Below are 18,337 nucleotides of genomic sequence, written 5' to 3'. Positions count from 1 at the left end.
TTATCTGCTTTTTATTATCATATGACACTAATGGTGTGACATATGTTTCAGGTATACCAAATATAAAAAAACAATAGAATTGTTCACATTTAGATTAAAAACGAAAATTGATCTTCAAAACCTCTATATGAAATGTAAATATAATGTTTTTTGCTGCCGCATATGCCAGTTAATTTATCATTTGATTTAATACAAATGATTTTGATTCATTTACTCACTAATGTGCCCGTTTTGACCCTATTTTTGCATCTGCCACTGTACTTTAATTCATCAAAATATATAACGATTGTATACAAATTTGTACAGGTAATATTTTGAAATAGACTTAATGTTACTAAAATATGCATTAATTTGTTTTCATGATCTAAAATTGCTTGACTGTTTAATGATACTTTTAAACAAAAATATACTCGAAAATATGTTGCATAAGCTTTCCTTACATTATTGTTAAACATTTCGAACAGACTTTGATTCATATTCTACTATAGTTTATCATATAATTCTCTTATAATATCAATCATATGCAAAAAGCATAAATGCAAGGTTTTTATTCTTTACAACATATCATTGACCAATCGTTTGGTTCATTAGATCTTCTGTTTGACGAGAAAGTGATTCACAAAAAAAATTTAAAACAATTTATTGTAAAATGTTCACTTTTAACATCAAGTATTAAGACTGTCAAAATCAGATTTTTACTAAAATAAATGTTAATTGGTTTAGTTTATAATTCAGTTATTGACAAGCACTCCGCTGAATGTGTTCATCCCATGTGTATCTTGGATAAGCTGGCGGTTAGAACTTGGCGATGTGGATTTAACCCAAACTTTTGCTCCTAATTTTACCCTCACTATTGAACCAAACGTATTACAGCCATGCGATTCATCACCATAGTTAGCATCTGCTGCAATAACGTTACCTCCCAACACCAGGCCAAGATATGCATATTTACTATACCTAGCACATGCATGTACAACAAACTGGTACAGTCCTCCGACCGGTGCCGTGAAGATTCCCGTGGACGTGTCGTAACCTGTTCCCTCGTTAGTGATTGTCTTCTCAAACACGAGAATCTTATTTGCAGTATCAAGAACCAGGTCTTTCACGTGATGTGCGTAGAAAGCGATCGGAGGTTTTTCAAGTTTACCTGAGTATAGAAATAATAGTTTTGTATTTCATATTGTAACACATATTGATATTTTGTAAAATATCAATTTATTTCGGGTTTTCATATTTCATTGTCAGTTTACGATGCACAAGGATAGTTAATTCACGCTATAATTATTTATCTGAATATAGGTGTTTATATATTTAAACTGTAAAATAAATTTCAGCGATATCTAAATAACGGGGCATACGTAAATAACAAAAACAAGCCTAATATTCGTTTCGGACAATATCTTTAGAGATTAAATTACGGAATACTTGAAAATTGAATGAGCGAATTAAATCATTTGAACATCTAATGAGAGTTACAAATTTACACATAGAGCAACATATCAGATCATTCTAGTTTGTTGAATATATTACTGACAAAGTGATTGATTAAATGAATGCATCAGTCAAATTAGCAACAATCTTATTTGTTATGAAAGGTTTTAGATAGATATAAATGAAATACAATTTTATCTTACACAGGTGACGTTGAAACAAAGTAAGATACACTACCTTGAAGTTGAATAAGTTCCTCTTTTTGAGAGTCAGTGCCTCTAGTGATGTTGTTTCTTGTTTCTTCAAAAAGAGTCTTGAACGATTCTGTAATAAAGTATTAACTTATCATTACCAAAGTCCAAGGTTATTTAGTAATCACCTTTTCTTTAAAGATTCATTTCTCTATTAAAGCTTTATAAACAGTCGATTTTTCTTGGAGATGTATCGATTATCATTTAATATCATTCAATACGTGCTTAGGTTAATAAAGAAAATAATGTTTATAAAGTTCGACAACAAAAGTCATGTCATATTATAACATTTGAAAGCAGTTTATCGAAATTTTAGGCGAAAACGTCATTGTTTGCTAACAATGGTGTATTAAATGTCAATTTATTTGCAAAAATAATGGTTTAATTTTATAAATATTTTTAAGTTTTTATATCTTCATTGTTTTAACTATATTCAATAAATCAATACCCATTATTAAAATACATTGATGCTAACAATTGAACAACAATAAAAGATAAAGAAAATACAAATATATCACATTTATTTCGTTCTTTATCAGTACAGTTCCGGTATAAATATTTATGTATAAGAAATGTGAATTTAATGTGAAATAACTGTTTTATTATACCTTCTCTCCTTTTTATCTCATCGCCTCTCTTTAACATCTCATCCGTTATGTTTCCTCTCATGTCTGCAAACATGTCCGTAAAGTCAGCTACTGCTCGTTTGATGTCGCCTAATGTACTGATGACATTATCCTCAGTTTTCTTAATTTCATTCACCATTGTTTCTACCTTAATTTCAGTTCTTATCATTTTCTCTAAAAGCTGTTCTTCATATGCAAATTTAGAACAAACAGGCTCTCTAGCCTCAGAAAAATTATAACTATATATTCCAACGACAACAGCAATTGAAAAATAACAAAGAGAAACCCATTTTGATGAACAGGAATTAAAAATAAAAATTCAGAAAATGTATTGAATTTATATCGCTGAGAGAAAAATTGTATTTGATTACAAGGAAATAATGCGTTGGGTTATTTTAGTATGAGGCCCCGTAATAAATTTTTAGTAATAGTTGTTTAGCATAAAAGCCACTGAAAAACGGTATCGAAGGAAAATCCCTTTTAAGATACAGTTTGAGGAAAACAGTTTGATTTTTCTTTACATAGACCGCCGCTTCCCCACTGGGAAATAAGGAAAACACCCGATCTCGTTACACTTTTCAATTTGGAACTATTTCGCCGTTTTTTTTTGAAACCGTGTTCAGCCGAAAGGTGGTTCTATGTACGAGTTGAACACTTATTACTGAACGTCCAGTGGGTTCAATGGCGTCTTTCTGAACTAGACACATGAAAGTAATTTGAGTTTTTAAGTACTTGGGGATTTTTTTTTTTTGGTCAAAGTGTCATTGTAACTGATGTTAGATTTACGCAATTCAATAAGTATTGATGCTTTAAAAATTGAAACATTATAAAGTTGAACATAATATGAACAGTTGCGTTCATCAAATGTTCTAATTCAAAACGTGTCTAAAAATAGAATTGTGACAATTTGTGACGTCATAATGAGCATTCGCACGAGGGCACCAATTCAAGTACAACAACAACAACAAGTAAGCGTCGGTGAAACGCAAGCTGAAGCATTCGGAACTGCCACGGCTATTATCTATAATAACCTCGAAAACAATACGGATTGAAAGTAGTTCTGTCACGTGGTTCCAGATGTAAACAGTAAAACGAATGTATATATTTGACATCTAATGTCTGTTCCGTTACTCTTATGCTTGAATATGTCTGACAACAATTTATAAGTTAAATATGCCCACTGATGTTCAATTTTAAACACATCCGACTAAATGTCAACAGGTTGGTTTTTTGTACTTTCTGTTTCTACAACCATAGTAATAAATATAAAAATAATGTATTGTTTGCTTTTGTACCTTTGAATTCACTTATTTTAGGTGGACTTTTACTACATATATTGGAAATAAACTTGTCAACAACTCCCAGTATTTAATTACTATTTGTTTACATATTTAGTTTCTTAGCATAGGTTAGACCGAAAGACCAAATCCGTTTTGTGTATTCATACTATTGTGTTAGAGGTCTTTATCCGAAGACTGACGGAAAGTGCCGAGTAGTTGCGATTGAAGCTGAAGTTAGATTATCTCTACACTAAAAGTGAAGAAAAATACGTTATAAACTTTAATCAAGTAGATCTAACATATACTTTATTAGTATCCATAAATTTAATTTTTATTAAAAGGGTATATGTACAGTATAGAACTAAGTCGACATGTTGTTGTAGTTCACAATGGCATCATAACGTGTCTCTATTATTTTTACAAGGAGTAGATATGTGAGAATCTAGATTTTTCTGAGCAGTCGGGGTTATTTAGATGCTAAGATAAATGTTTTTTAAATTTTGTGTGTAGTTCTTTAAATGATATATTTTTTTTTATATTTTGATCGTAGATCTAAGTACATGTATACTGTTGTTTCCAGCAGTGCTGAACGCTTTGAACTGCTGTATAGATCTACAGAAACTGGAGCAAAATATTTACAGAAATAAGAAGCCCAGAGACGTACCTCGGCTTATTATGAGTGTACGCCGAGTGCCGGTTTTTGACCGAAGGATCGCCAGAGATCAAAGATAGCTATGTGCTATAACTAAGGATTTAGGGGATATTTAATATAATTGTACTCTACTATTGTCTTTATCTATAGTTATGAAAATAACATCAAGTACATATATTGAATGTGAGAAATAGCATGAAGTCTAACGTGTACACTGTTTTAAATAGTTCAAAAGTTATTTGCTTTTAGAAAAAAACGAAACATAGCCAGGCGTCTCTTTTGTAAAAAGATGGGTTTTATTTCCTTTTGTAACAAGTTTAGTTTTTTCTTTGTTATTTTTCTTTTGTTTCACCATAACTTAACGTGAGATATAATCAAGGAAAATATCCTTTAAAATGATCTGTATGACTTTAATACAAACACAACAGCTTAAATGTTTAGTGTAACGAAAAGGTTATCGTATTCACAGCTAAAATGTAGTATTGCACGATCATTTAGCTTCCTTAAAATATTTTTATAAGTTTAATGTCAATGTTGTAGACAATAAATATTGTCTTTAACATTTTTGTTCTCAACTCTACTCTTTCAATTTCCATTCGAAATATTTAAGTAATTTCATTACGAAGTTGAATGCCTCACGCACATAAAACATGTTGGTATAAACAGACTCGCCAATTTGTTATCTTAAGTCGGCGAAAATAAATGAATTTAGACATGATGTGTCTTATATGGTTATACATTGTTCTCGTTGTATATTTGTCTATGTTGAAATATGTATAGATGAGACTACGTATAATAAAGAATATATATACAATAGAAACAATTTTCTGTAGTGAAATATTTTGTAAATACTTAATTTGTATTCTATTTAACGGTCAGATAAACAAAAGTTGAATTTGGTTTGTGACGATGGATGTTTGCAATACTTCACTGCAAAGATCTGATTCACAGTGTCAAAACTATTCTACATAATTTGAAATGAATATAAGTTGAATGAATATTACTGAACTTAAAAATGATATACTGATTTATAGTTACAAAGTAAAATATAAAAAGACATTCCGCTAACTCACTCCCTTCCATTTTGCTGCAAACGCCAAGTTGCAAACAAGATCTTTATTTTGCATATAGATCCAGATGTATAAAATGAAATAAATGTTTACTTTTCACTGATTTGATTCTTCTGAAAAACATATTGTAATATATTGGCCAGTTCTTATCCTTGTTTTGGATTTTGACGCGGTATATTAGCGATATAACGCTTAATTAAGCTGACAAAAAGAAAATTCCCAAGAAATTGTTTGTATCATATTTTTACTCCCTTTCTTCAGTTTTGATTGGGCATAAAAAAGTAACGCATATTCGAATAAGGTAACATCCTAAGCATACCTGTAGAATCAATAAGCAGCTACGAATATGCCGATCGATCTTCGCCCAAATTAATGATTTCATTTTTTTTTCGAAACTTTTTCTTTTTAATAGCCCGTGCGTATTGGCGTATCGGTAGGTACGCCACTGCAGTCAAGGGGAGGTTGTTTCAGGACTTCCATACAGTTCGTTGAGGTTTGTTTCCTTTAACGATACAATAGGCGGACAATATTCAAATTCCAACAAGAGTCTTATCTACGGATTCAAACTGACTTTGGTAAGAAAGTGCTTAGCCCTCGTGATGTTAGAAGTGTATTAACATATATATGACTGGAATATATTTACAAAATGTATATGTGTGTGTGTGCTTGCGTGCGTGTGTGTTTGTGTGTGTGAATATATATATATATATATATATATATATATATATATATATATATATATATATATACAAGATGCGAAAAAAAACTCAACCGCCAAATAGCAGTCGAGTTATTTCCTATATGAATCAATGAAAAAACTGTACTGTTATATATCAATACAGTTTTCGAATGTTCATTGAAGTGTTTGAAGAATATCTGTTGCAAATATGCGTTAGATTCATGCTAGTTTTCCTGAAAATTTAAAAGTGAATTTAACAGTATAATATTGTGAAGTTACCAAAAAAATGCAAGTTTCACATTATCAATGGCACTTAAAATCCGCGTAAATTACCATTAAGAAGTCAAAATGTACAAAATAGCCCTTACTGCGTTAGTAACGCAGTAGAAATGTCGTTATAAATACTGGAAAAAAACGGTCATTAATCGTGTAAATTATTACTAGAATTTTGAATCTTTATATTTTTTATAAAATGTTAGTACATTTTTCCCAGGTTTGACTTTATCGAAATATTTTTGTTTATCTGGAGGCGTGCAGCTTTAAAGGTGTTTTCTATTCTTGAACATTTACATTTACAGTGCAACTGAGATTTAAGTGTCAGCATTATAACAAATAAATAAGCATGTTTTTAATAAAACATACAGTTGATCTCAGGATCTTTTAAAATAATCTTTAGTAATAAAGAAAGTGGTGTATTGATCTTTAATACCAAGTCTTTAATTAAACGTCAACTCAATTTATATTTTTTTGCAATTGTCACAAAACTCTCGTAAAGGGAAGATTCCTTTTCAGAAAAAAATGAAAAATGCAGACTTGTTCTGATCAAGATTGTTCGTGAGAGATTCTCGATTAATTATCTCGATGCACCAGAGTATTAAAAGTAATACTGAAATGAATTGTTGTATGTTAGAAAGCTACTAGAGTAGTTATCAGAATATTGGTCATACTAAACTGGTACTAGCTTATAAATGACGATCCAATTCTAGAGTTACTAAGCATTACTCGTTTATAATTGTCACGTAACTGTCCACTATTTAGGGGAGAAGATGTGTAAGCGGCCGGATAGCTTAGTCGGTAGAGCCACGGTACGGTATTCCGATGGTCCCGGGTTCGAGTCATGGTCAGGCTGCACATTTTTCTCACCCTGTGGACATTTGGCGCCCACTGGGGGACCGTGACTGAATATAGCTCAGAGTATAATTCACATTGCTCTGTAACTCTTTGAAAATTCGAGGACGAATTTCAATAAAGCAGGGGAGTATGTCACGGTTCAGAACTGTTCACTATTTAGGGAGAAGCTCAGTCGGTCAGACTGCACATTTTTCTCACCCTGTGACATTTGGCGCCCAACAGGGGACCGTGACTGAATATAGCGGTACCATATACCGATGGTCCCGGGTTCGAGTCCCGGTCAGGCTGCACATTTTTCTCACTCTGTGACATAATAATATTTGAAAAATATTTTATATAAAACATTTTTACTTTACACACACTGTTGATATAATAACGTTTTAAAAATAGACATTCTCTTTCAACCTATGCTATCAATGGTTAAATCCTAAACATTGCAAGAAAAACAGGGTTAATCATTTGAGGAAACCATTTAAACGTTGCTTTATTCAAAATACTTTGATAACAAGTTTTAACAAATTTCATTTATCTTTTCCCAGAAGGTCATAGACCTATGTGGTACAATTTGCAAAATATATAATATGGCAAACGTGCATCAATACTAAGTTGACATGATCTCATACATGCATTACAGTAGCACATTTTACATAGGAAATGAAAACATATATATTCACCTATTACATGATGTACATGTTTATAATAATTCACATTTTCATCGTATGTGTCAAAATAAATATGCAACATAAGATTTAAAAGAATAATAAAGTGTGACAAAAAATCCAATTGTACTGACTTTACATATAAGGTTAGAATCATCACTAGTGCTGTAGATAATTTGACATATTAAAATCTTTTAAATTGAATATTGGAGTTTAAATCATATTGATAACGAAAGTGTGAATTTTACATACATTTTTTCTGCTGTATTCACCACTTTGACAATAGTAATATTTAAAGCCATTTTACTTAACAAATTTGATTGTGCACGGGAGGGAGATAATTTCTTGGTTATGTTTTTTTCGGGGCCGCATTAAAAACCCTTTTTTTAGTTAAAATTTAAATTTTTTAACATATTTAAAACGCAGGTATTAAAAATGGAACAAAAATGTATATAAATGTGTGTTCCAAACAATTTTTGGGTTTCTGAACAACCCCCACGTATTGTGCGATTATTACCTGGGTGATATCAATTGGGGCAAAATCGGCTACCCCCCAAAAATATTTTGGAAATTTATTAACCCAAGAGATAAATACACAGAGGTAGGGCCCCGGGAAGGGTGATAACGGGCCCCCCAAAAAAAATAATGGCCCCCACGGTTCCCGCCCGGGGCCAAATTTTGGAAAACTGTTTTTTTAAAATTTAAAAGCATAAATTTAAATATGTGAAAAAAGTTTTTTGTAATACCTTTGAATATCAACAAGTTTGGTCTTTTATCTGCTAGCAACGGTGGGTAATGTCGACCCTCGTATAATATCGACCCCCTCCCGTTTAACTTCATTAATAATCCAGTTATAAATTGCTGTATTTCAAAAAATGAAGACATGTATTATAATGCCTAGAATATCACAAGTTTGGTCTTTATCTGCTAGTTCAGATTAATGTAAAAATAAAAGTAAGTGAAATGCAGTGAACAGTTTTAATGTTTTATTTCATTGTTGACCATTTGTAAAAAAACAACACAAAATAAATATAATTTATAAAATCATAAAAAGCATTACAAAAGTGAACGTAAAAGAAAGAAATCCAAATAAAATTATTGAAAATCTGTCCATCATAACAGCTAAGTCCTCGTATGTGTAAGGGAATTGTTCTATATTGTCTTCATCTTTACTTGCTGATGGTGTCTTCTCGGTTATGTCCTCATTTTTTACTTCTTCAACAACAACTAAATGACTGTTTTTCGCCGATTTTGATAATGATTCCGTTTTGCTGAAATTAATTAACTTTATTAACAGAATACATTTCAGATACATAATCTTATTTGCAGGACAGAATTTGCGTGCCTAATTTTGGCCTTCGGTTATCTTTGTTACATTTGTTTCATATGCTATTTAATAAGAATAGATATGATGAATACGTATATTACTATTATTTATTATGTTTATAATATGTTATATTTATGTATGAAACTTACTTTCAAAGAAGAATAATAATTCACTAATATGCAACTCCTGTGCGTGTTAATAGATTCCAACGCAGAACCTTTTACAATTAATCAAATGTTATCAGTATATCTTTTATTTACTAAACAATAGGATAATCATACTCTGAACATACCAACTAATTTTATTTCTCTTCATGCACACAAGAAAAGCTAGAAAATTTGCAAATGTTTTCATATTCCTTGACATTTTATCTTTATCCTTTCTGTAATGTTTCAGATGTAGAATATACACTGTCATAATAAGTTCTAGACTGCTAATGATTGTTCCACCAAGCATATACAAACCTGAAAGTTAAAAAAAGATATCGTACTAAAACCTGAAAGTTTAAAGAAGATATATTAAAAACCTTAAGCATTCACAGAATACATGCACTATGCTGTGTTTACCTTATCAAGAAATCATTACAAATGACGAGTGAGACGGAATTGATGCGACTCATCTTGTAAATTACATTTCTGACAGTTTACAATAACAAAATTCAATGCTCAATATAGCTTAAGAATACTCTCTTTTTGTTTAAAAAAAACTCTATTAACTTAATTTTAGGCAATTTCCTTAAATCCCAATTTATATATGCTCTGTTGGTAGTTACCAGCCGAAGGTTGTAGCATTTAGAAAACCATATGCTTTAAGCTAGTGATAAGGACATTCTCCAGGAAAAATACGTTGTATGATGACATACATGCGATTTTTATTTTCCATCAAAGTGTCTTTGACAAGTATGTCTTTATCAGACATAGCATTTTTGGTACAATAAAGATATTTGTGTACAGTTTTAGATCATTTGTTAAGAATTGTTTTCTTAATTGTTTCCGGTTCCATTTTCTCTCAGAACCTTCTTTGAATTTAATAAACTCGTGTCGGTGATAAGCCATAGTGACGAGCTTATTTTCTTAATGTTAATCAAGCAGGACCTCCGACAATTTTAATACTTATTTACAATTGCAGTTTTGGATATCTTCAGCTTTCTCAGTAATACACTACGTCCGTTCTCCATAAAATAATTTGTACACTATCTTATAAAAATATACCTTACTTTAATTAAGGAGTAAGATTCTTTAACCACTTTTGTCGACCATAAGATACTTTCATTATTTCCATTGGTTGGATCCATCGAGATATATGTAAAATTGTTTACGAGTATATTCCCAAAGTTTAATATTATTGTCAAAAAAAACCAAAAATAGACTTAAATTAGTGAACGCACTTTAGTCAGCAGTGAATTATAAAAGAGCAACCAATGATTATAGAATTCGCGAGGGGTTGTTATTTCATACAAGTAACTGGAAAAGATTTGACAAATAAGTAAAACATGTAAATTGGTAAGCCTAAAATTAAAGAAAACCTGACATACTCAAAGTCGGTATCTGTAATGACGTTGTCGGTATCTTCTCCGCTACCAATGTCATCATAACTGTCAATGACAACAACAACGTCAAAGCAAAAGACAACTTCTCGCCGGAATCCGTCGGAACAGCAAATACTACTAGGCCAAGCAGCTGCATGAAGAAAACTGGAAGCACGATATTAATCAAGTAGAAGGAATATTTTCGTCTTAGTTCTATACCGAACACAAGATACTCAAGGGTGAAACTAAAGTAAGGGTCAATATCTATTCTAGCGTATGTTTGTATGACGTCATATTCGCCATTTTGCTCCAAACGTTCAATATCAATTACGTCATAAACATTATTCAATTTGATTGTACTAGCCGAGAACATCCATGTTGATATCTGAAAACAGAATAAGTAATGATGACATTTACCAGTATATTTTTCATTATATGAATTATGTTATCGTTTAGCTCAATTAAACGACATTTTAAAGTTCACAAAAAAAATTCCCATGTCGTTCCTTAGGAAATGAATGAAGTGACGGTATGAGAAGAGGCAACATACTAAACTGTAAACTGAAAATCTTTCTTATGGGTGTTAGAGAAATAAAAGAATCCTGGTATGATGGTTAAATTCATAGATCTACCTTTAATAGGTTAATAGTTTACGTTTTCCATAAAATACATGGCTGGTAGCGTGGAAGATAATAATAGACACGCATTTACAAAAAACGAATATAACGCAATGTTTTCAGATTTATAACAAAGAGATCTAGTACTGAAGTGTTAGAACAAGAAAGAAATATATGAACATACCACGATTTCACATGTCTGTGTATCGAAGGGAAATTTGGAGATGTCCACTGAGCAGGATGACACAAAGTAAGCTGGTGCGAGCCAAAATACTGAACCACTGGGGTTTACACTCATTGGGATACTTTTCTGGTTCCCGTCATCGCCTATCACTTCTATTCCAGTAACACTGTAATTGTCAACGTAACAGTGAAAGATTTAGAATAGTATTAAGATTGTACATTTTGAACATTCAGTTATCAAATATATACATGGCCTATTGTGAATCCTATAATTATACATAAAATCTATAGTAATATGCAATAATTTTAGAAAGTAACATTAGTAGAGATATTACGATTGACAAATATTGAAAATCATGATCTTCACGGAAATGTCAATTTTATTAATTATTTAACTGGTTAATTTTATAAACTGTATGAGAAACTTCTTTACAAATATATTCACAATGCATAAAATTCAATCGAAAGTCAGTTCGATGCATGACCACGTTCATATTGATACGATGGAATGAATTCGGTCATGAACTATATATAAAAGCAACATCGAGGAGAACTATTATTGTATTATTGCCACATGGCTTAAATCTAATGTACAACAAGTCGTGATTTTGGTGGTTGATTTGTGTCATTCGTGTTTTTGCTCCGCTAGCTCGCTAAGCGAACATACGAGCATTAACAAGTTAAAATTGCGGGGTGCGCTAGCCTTATTAGCGGAGACGCGGGGCAAAGTTTTAATTAATAATAATTTGCCACGTGGGGGCGCGGATCGAGATTTAAAACGGCGGGGCAAGAAGCGAAAACCCGCTCACTAGCGGGGGTGCGGGGAAAAGTTTAATAAAAAAAACTTCGCCCCGCGCACACGCTATTTAGAATGTGTTCGCTCCGCGCCCCGCCGTTTTATATCTTAAATCTCGCCCTGTCTGCCCACGGGGGCGACAAATCACGTTCCCGCTAATTAGCGTGTTTTCGCTTCGCACCCCTGCCTTTTATCTACTTAATTCTCGACTTTTGGTTTGGCGGGGCCGGAAAATGTTTTGTTTATTAAACTTCGCTCCGCGCCCCCTCCTTTTTATTTTCTAAAATTTCGCTTCACGCACCCGCGGTATTGACGTTCTATTTATCAAACTTCGCCCGGCGTTCCCTCTTTTTAGCGTTTTTCGCTCTGCGCTCCGCCGTTTAACTTGTTAGTTCTCGACTTTTCGCTTGGCGAGGCGAAAACACGCTAATTAGCGGGGTTGACAGTCGAGGTCCTATTTTTTGTTAAAGATTGCCCCGCGTCCCACTAATACGCGTGTTTTCGCTCCGTACCCAGATAGTTTTTTTTTATTAAATCTTAATCCGCGCTACCGCGAGTCGAAGTTTTATTTAGTAAACTACGCCTTGCTCCCCTTGCTGATAGGCGTGTTTTCGCTCTGCGCCCCAGCAATTTTAACTTGTTTATTCTCGAGTTTTCGCTTGGCGGGGTTGCGAGGCGAAGACACAAATGCCACAAATCAGCCAACATACGTGTGATAGCAATTTCTTTGAGAGTTTGTCTCCATAAATACTTACTAAATATGAAACTATTTCCTATAAAAAGTAAAAATCTGAAATTCTTTTAGATAATGATTTGTTCCTTGTTTGACGTAGTATGCGAAAAAAATGTTTAAACACATTTACACGATTATTTAACGCATATAAAGCATAATGTTCTCTTAAGGAATCGTTAGATGAAAACTTTGCAAGTTAATGTAAATAAACTTACGACTACCAAAGATCCTATAACTGCTAAGGTCTGATCTACAATATCCTGAAAATGATAATATTACATATTATGTAATTATAGCCGCCTCGGTCTTCAACAATATAATGACTGCAAGGTATTAAACAAGTATCAAAATGGTGATGGTGGTGGTGTTGGTAGTTTTCACTCCGGATCACGGCAGAAAGTCACATTGAATTCACCAGAGCATAATTCAACCACCGCATCATTCCTGGGCAGACTGTCAAACAGTTTACCAGTACTTGTTGCATTCACTTTCGCAAGGAACTGAAACTTGTGTACATGCCAGAGCAGAGGTACAATGCGAATGACTGTAGAAAGGATTTCCTGATCAATCACAACGAAAGTGACCTGCGTCGTCCGGGAATCGAACTCGGGTCGCCCGATTCACAGTCCAACGCCCTACCTATTGAGCTAACCGGACGGCTTGTTGTATCAACATGTTTCAAAGTAAAATTCCTTTTATACTTGTGACAGTGAAAAGACTGTTTAACGATTTTATACCGTTTACAATACGTTTTTTTTAATTTGCCAATAAATATATTGTAATATTCATTTTTCATACCAGTGAAAATATATTGTTATAATAAGATTTCTTACCTGTGACAATTGTTTGTTACAATAAGATTTCATACCAGTGACAATGAATTGTTATAATAAGATTTCATACCAGTGACAATATATTGCTATAATAAGATTTCATACCAGTGACAATGAATTGTTATAATAAGATTTCATACCACTGACAATATATTGATATTATAAGATTTCATACCAGTGAAAATATATTGTAATAATAAGATTTCATACCAGTGAAAATATATTGCTATAATAAGATTTCATACCAGTGACAATGAATTGTTATAATAAGATTTCATACCAGTGAAAATATATTGTTATAATAAGATTTAATACCACTGACAATATATTGTTATAATAAGACTTAATACCAGCGACAATATATTGCTATAATATGATTGCATACCAGTGACAATATATTGTTATAATAAGATTTCATACCAGCGACAACATATTGTTATAATAAGATTTCATACCAGCGACAACATATTGTTATAATAAGATTTCATACCAGTGACAATATATTGCTATAATAAGATTTCATACCAGTGACAATATATTGTTATAATAAGATTTCATACCAGTGAAAATATATTGCTATAATAAGATTTAATACAAGTTACAATGAATTGTTATAATAAGATTGCATACCAGTGAAAATATATTGTAATAATAAGATTTCATACCAGTGAAAATATATTGTTATAATAAGATTTCATACCAGTGACAATATATTGTTATAATAAGATTTAATACCAGTTACAATGAATTGTTATAATAAGATTGCATACCAGTGAAAATATATTGTTATAATAAGATTTCATACCAGTGAAAATATATTGTTATAATAAGATTTCATACCAGTGAAAATATATTGCTATAATAAGATTTCATACCAGTGACAATATTTTGTTATAATAAGATTTCATACCAGTGAAAATATATTGTTATAATAAGATTTAATACCAGTGACAATATATTGTTATAATAAGATTTCATACCAGTGACAATATATTGTTATAATAAGATTTCATACCAGTGAAAATATATTGTTATAATAAGATTTCATACCAGTGAAAATATATTGCTATAATAAGATTTCATACCAGTGACAATATTTTGTTATAATAAGATTTCATACCAGTGACAATATATTGATATAATAAGATTGCATACCAGTGAAAATATATTGTTATAATAAGATTTCATAACAGTGACAATGAATTGTTTTAATATGATTGCATACCAGTGAAAATATATTGTTATAATAAGATTTCATACCACTGACAATATATTGATATAATAAGATTTCATACCAGTGACAATAGATTGTTATAATAAGATTTCATACCAGTGAAAATATATTGTTATAATAAGATTTCTTACCTGTGACAATTGTTTGTTACAATAAGATTTCATACCAGTGACAATGAATTGTTATAATAAGATTTCATACCAGTGAAAATATATTGTTATAATAAGATTTCATACCAGTGGCAATAGATTGTTATAATAAGATTTGATACCAGTGACAATATATTGTGATAATAAGATTCAATACCAGTGAAAATATATTGTTATAATAAGATTTCATACCAGTGAAAATATATTGTAATAATAAGATTTCATACCAGTGAAAATATATTGCTATAATAAGATTTCATACCAGTGACAATATTTTGTTATAATAAGATTTCATACCACTGACAATATATTGATATAATAAGATTTCATACCAGTGACAATATATTGTAATAATAAGATTTCATACCAGTGAAAATATATTGCTATAATAAGATGTCATACCAGTGACAATATATTGTTATAATAAGATTTCATTCCAGTGACAATATTTTGTTATAATAAGATTTCATACCACTGACAATATATTGATATAATAAGATTTCATACCAGCGACAATATATTGTGATAATAAGATTTCATACCAGTGAAAATATATTGTTATAATAAGATTTCATAACAGTGACAATGAATTGTTTTAATATGATTGCATACCAGTGAAAATATAATGTTATAATAAGATTTCATACCAGTGACAATAGATTGTTATAATAAGATTTCATACTAGTGACAATATATTGCTATAATAAGATTTCATACCAGTGACAATATTTTGTTATAATAAGATTTCATACCACTGACAATATATTGATATAATAAGATTTCATACCAGTGAAAATATATTGTGATAATAAGATTTCATAACAGTGACAATGAATTGTTTTAATAAGATTTAATGTAAATATATTGTTATAATAAGATTTCCAGTTACAATATATTGTTATAATAAGATTTAATACCAGCGACAACACATTGTTATAATAAGATTTCTCACCAGTGACAACACATTGTTTATTGCAAGAGAACATTGTACGAAAACTTGATCAGCCGGTCGAACGTTGATATTGTAACCAGTTAATAAATCTGTTTGTAATTTACTCTCGTCATCGATAGAATAGGCAACAGTTTCTGAAATAGATTAAATAAATGATATATACATATACATGTACACATATTATTCTTGATTTTCGTTATGAATGACATATTATTTCGGATGTGCGCTCTGTATAACTGTTGATATGTCTCATAATTTGACCCAACAGAATTTCACTACCGTAAAACATAAAAATCGTTCAATATTTTAATAATACTTTTGTAAAAAAAACAACATACATTTCCTTTAGCTCTAGCTGTCTAATTTTTATCTCATAATTATTGTTATCTGTATTTACATTTAATATTTTTTCTCTAGATACTTTCCAATTAACAATGTCCATAATGATAATTAATTGAATAAAATAAAAGATTCTTACCTTGATACAAGAACGTAAGAAGCACACATACAATAATTTTGAACATTTTTACTTCGTGAAGATATAACTGGTCCGCACGCAGAGACTGGGAGAAACAGCATTTTATATAAGTACAAGATATACCATAGCGCCAAACTATGCGCTTCTGACAAAATCTTATGTAAGTCGGAATAAATCAATGTCCATTAGAAATGTTTTGTAAAGGTTTGTAGTACATTCAAAAGGTTACGTGTGTGATTTAGTTTACATTATTATTTCTTTAAGTGGCCATTATCCGATACTTGCGTAGATGGGACAAAATGGGAACATTGTTTCACATTGCTCAAAACGTGATTTCTATATTTAAATCATTATATAATTTAAGCTATAATCTCAGTTAGTTAGCGAGACTGGTTAAATATTGGTTAAGTATTAACTTACACAACTTATTCTGCCGGAAAATAAATGACCTAAAGTTTACTTAAACTGACTTTAACTGTAAATTAAGATTTGTTGGTATTAAAATATTCTCTTTTTTACATTTCGTCAATGACCACCATTATGATAATCGGACTTTGATTTTTCTATTTAACTAGCAGTTAGTAACAAACTGTCCGATTTTAATAGTGCTTATTGGTACTATACTAGCTGAAAGTGTATGTTTGATGATTACTAAAAATATTTTGAGGATATTTCATTTACTCTTATTTAAACATTATTCAAATATTTTAATATTTGATAGTATTATAAAATATTATTGTAATTTATTTAACGGAATTATACAGGAATGTTTAATTTCAAAATTAGTGCTTATTTTGTTACAATCGAAATAAATTGGCCCTGAACAGAAGATTGATATTAAGTCACATGTATTTGTTTTTGATTCCAGAGTCAACGGCAGTCATCATACAAAATAAAATTCCATAAATTCCATCAAGTTCAGCAAAATTACTCTATTTAAATTAAACAAAAGAGATAATTTATAAAAGCAATTTTGATTAAATAAATGCATGTTAAAGAAAAACTATTTTATGAATTTTTCATTCAAATTTCAAACAAAATAAGTGAGCTAAACGAGCAATTTATCTATTTTATTTTGCCGTGACTGATGCTATGATTATATCAGTGTATATACCAAATATCAGTACCAAGTACCAACATTCTACACAAATCTTATTCATTGTTTATTCATATGTATTATAAAATGAGATATTTATTTATCTTTATTTCTTACATTACGCCAATGGTCAGGACTATGAAACATTATGCTTGTGATAATTTTTGTTACCTAGAAATATTGTTACGAAATAAACTCAAACCTCGACACATTGCGTGATTGCACAGAAGAAAAATTAAATGAAAGATTGTTTAAACAGACGGTCATATCATCTTCGATAAGATTTCTTATATTGATATACATGTAAGATAATAATACGCTACAGGTTTCAATGAATCATTAAGAAAATGCCATCTTAAGCCACTTGCTTTTTGCCGCAAAGCTGACAATGCGATTTGAAGTCTAAAGGAATTACACATTTATTTGATTAGTTCGGAATTATTTACATATAAAATTAATTTTCAATATTCGTGTAGTTTAATACTGTTTATAAAGTTGGCACAATATTTAGCCTATTTAATTGATATTGGGCTTATCCTAGTGGCAGAACAATATTTGTTAATAAAAAGATCTGTTTTGATTTCATTTAATGTTATTTAAACAAGCTATCGATAAAACAATTAATAGTGTTT

The 18,337-nt window shown here is 30.7% G+C and overlaps 2 protein-coding genes across 2 annotated transcripts; both read right to left on the bottom strand.

The window, feature by feature from the left end:
- Positions 1-716: 716 nt before the first annotated feature.
- LOC132720950 (complement C1q tumor necrosis factor-related protein 5-like) lies at positions 717-2,600 on the bottom strand. Its single transcript, XM_060705199.1, has 3 exons — positions 2,291-2,600; positions 1,669-1,755; positions 717-1,147 (listed from the first exon to the last, which is right to left on the bottom strand). The coding sequence occupies exons 1-3, from the start codon at positions 2,475-2,477 to the stop codon at positions 732-734; spliced, it is 690 nt and encodes a 229-aa protein (XP_060561182.1). The 5' UTR covers positions 2,478-2,600; the 3' UTR covers positions 717-731.
- Positions 2,601-8,815: 6,215 nt separating this feature from the next.
- LOC132720902 (neuronal acetylcholine receptor subunit alpha-2-like) lies at positions 8,816-12,975 on the bottom strand. The gene is made up of 5 exons (XM_060705139.1): positions 12,941-12,975; positions 11,436-11,601; positions 10,641-11,019; positions 9,399-9,570; positions 8,816-9,050 (listed from the first exon to the last, which is right to left on the bottom strand). The coding sequence occupies exons 1-5, from the start codon at positions 12,973-12,975 to the stop codon at positions 8,816-8,818; spliced, it is 987 nt and encodes a 328-aa protein (XP_060561122.1).
- Positions 12,976-18,337: the final 5,362 nt, after the last annotated feature.

Source organism: Ruditapes philippinarum, unplaced genomic scaffold, assembly GCF_026571515.1.
Source record: "Ruditapes philippinarum isolate M1 unplaced genomic scaffold, ASM2657151v2 ctg3239_1_1_1_1, whole genome shotgun sequence".
Taxonomy (NCBI): domain Eukaryota; kingdom Metazoa; phylum Mollusca; class Bivalvia; order Venerida; family Veneridae; genus Ruditapes; species Ruditapes philippinarum.
This window is presented reverse-complemented; position numbering and strand designations above follow the sequence as displayed.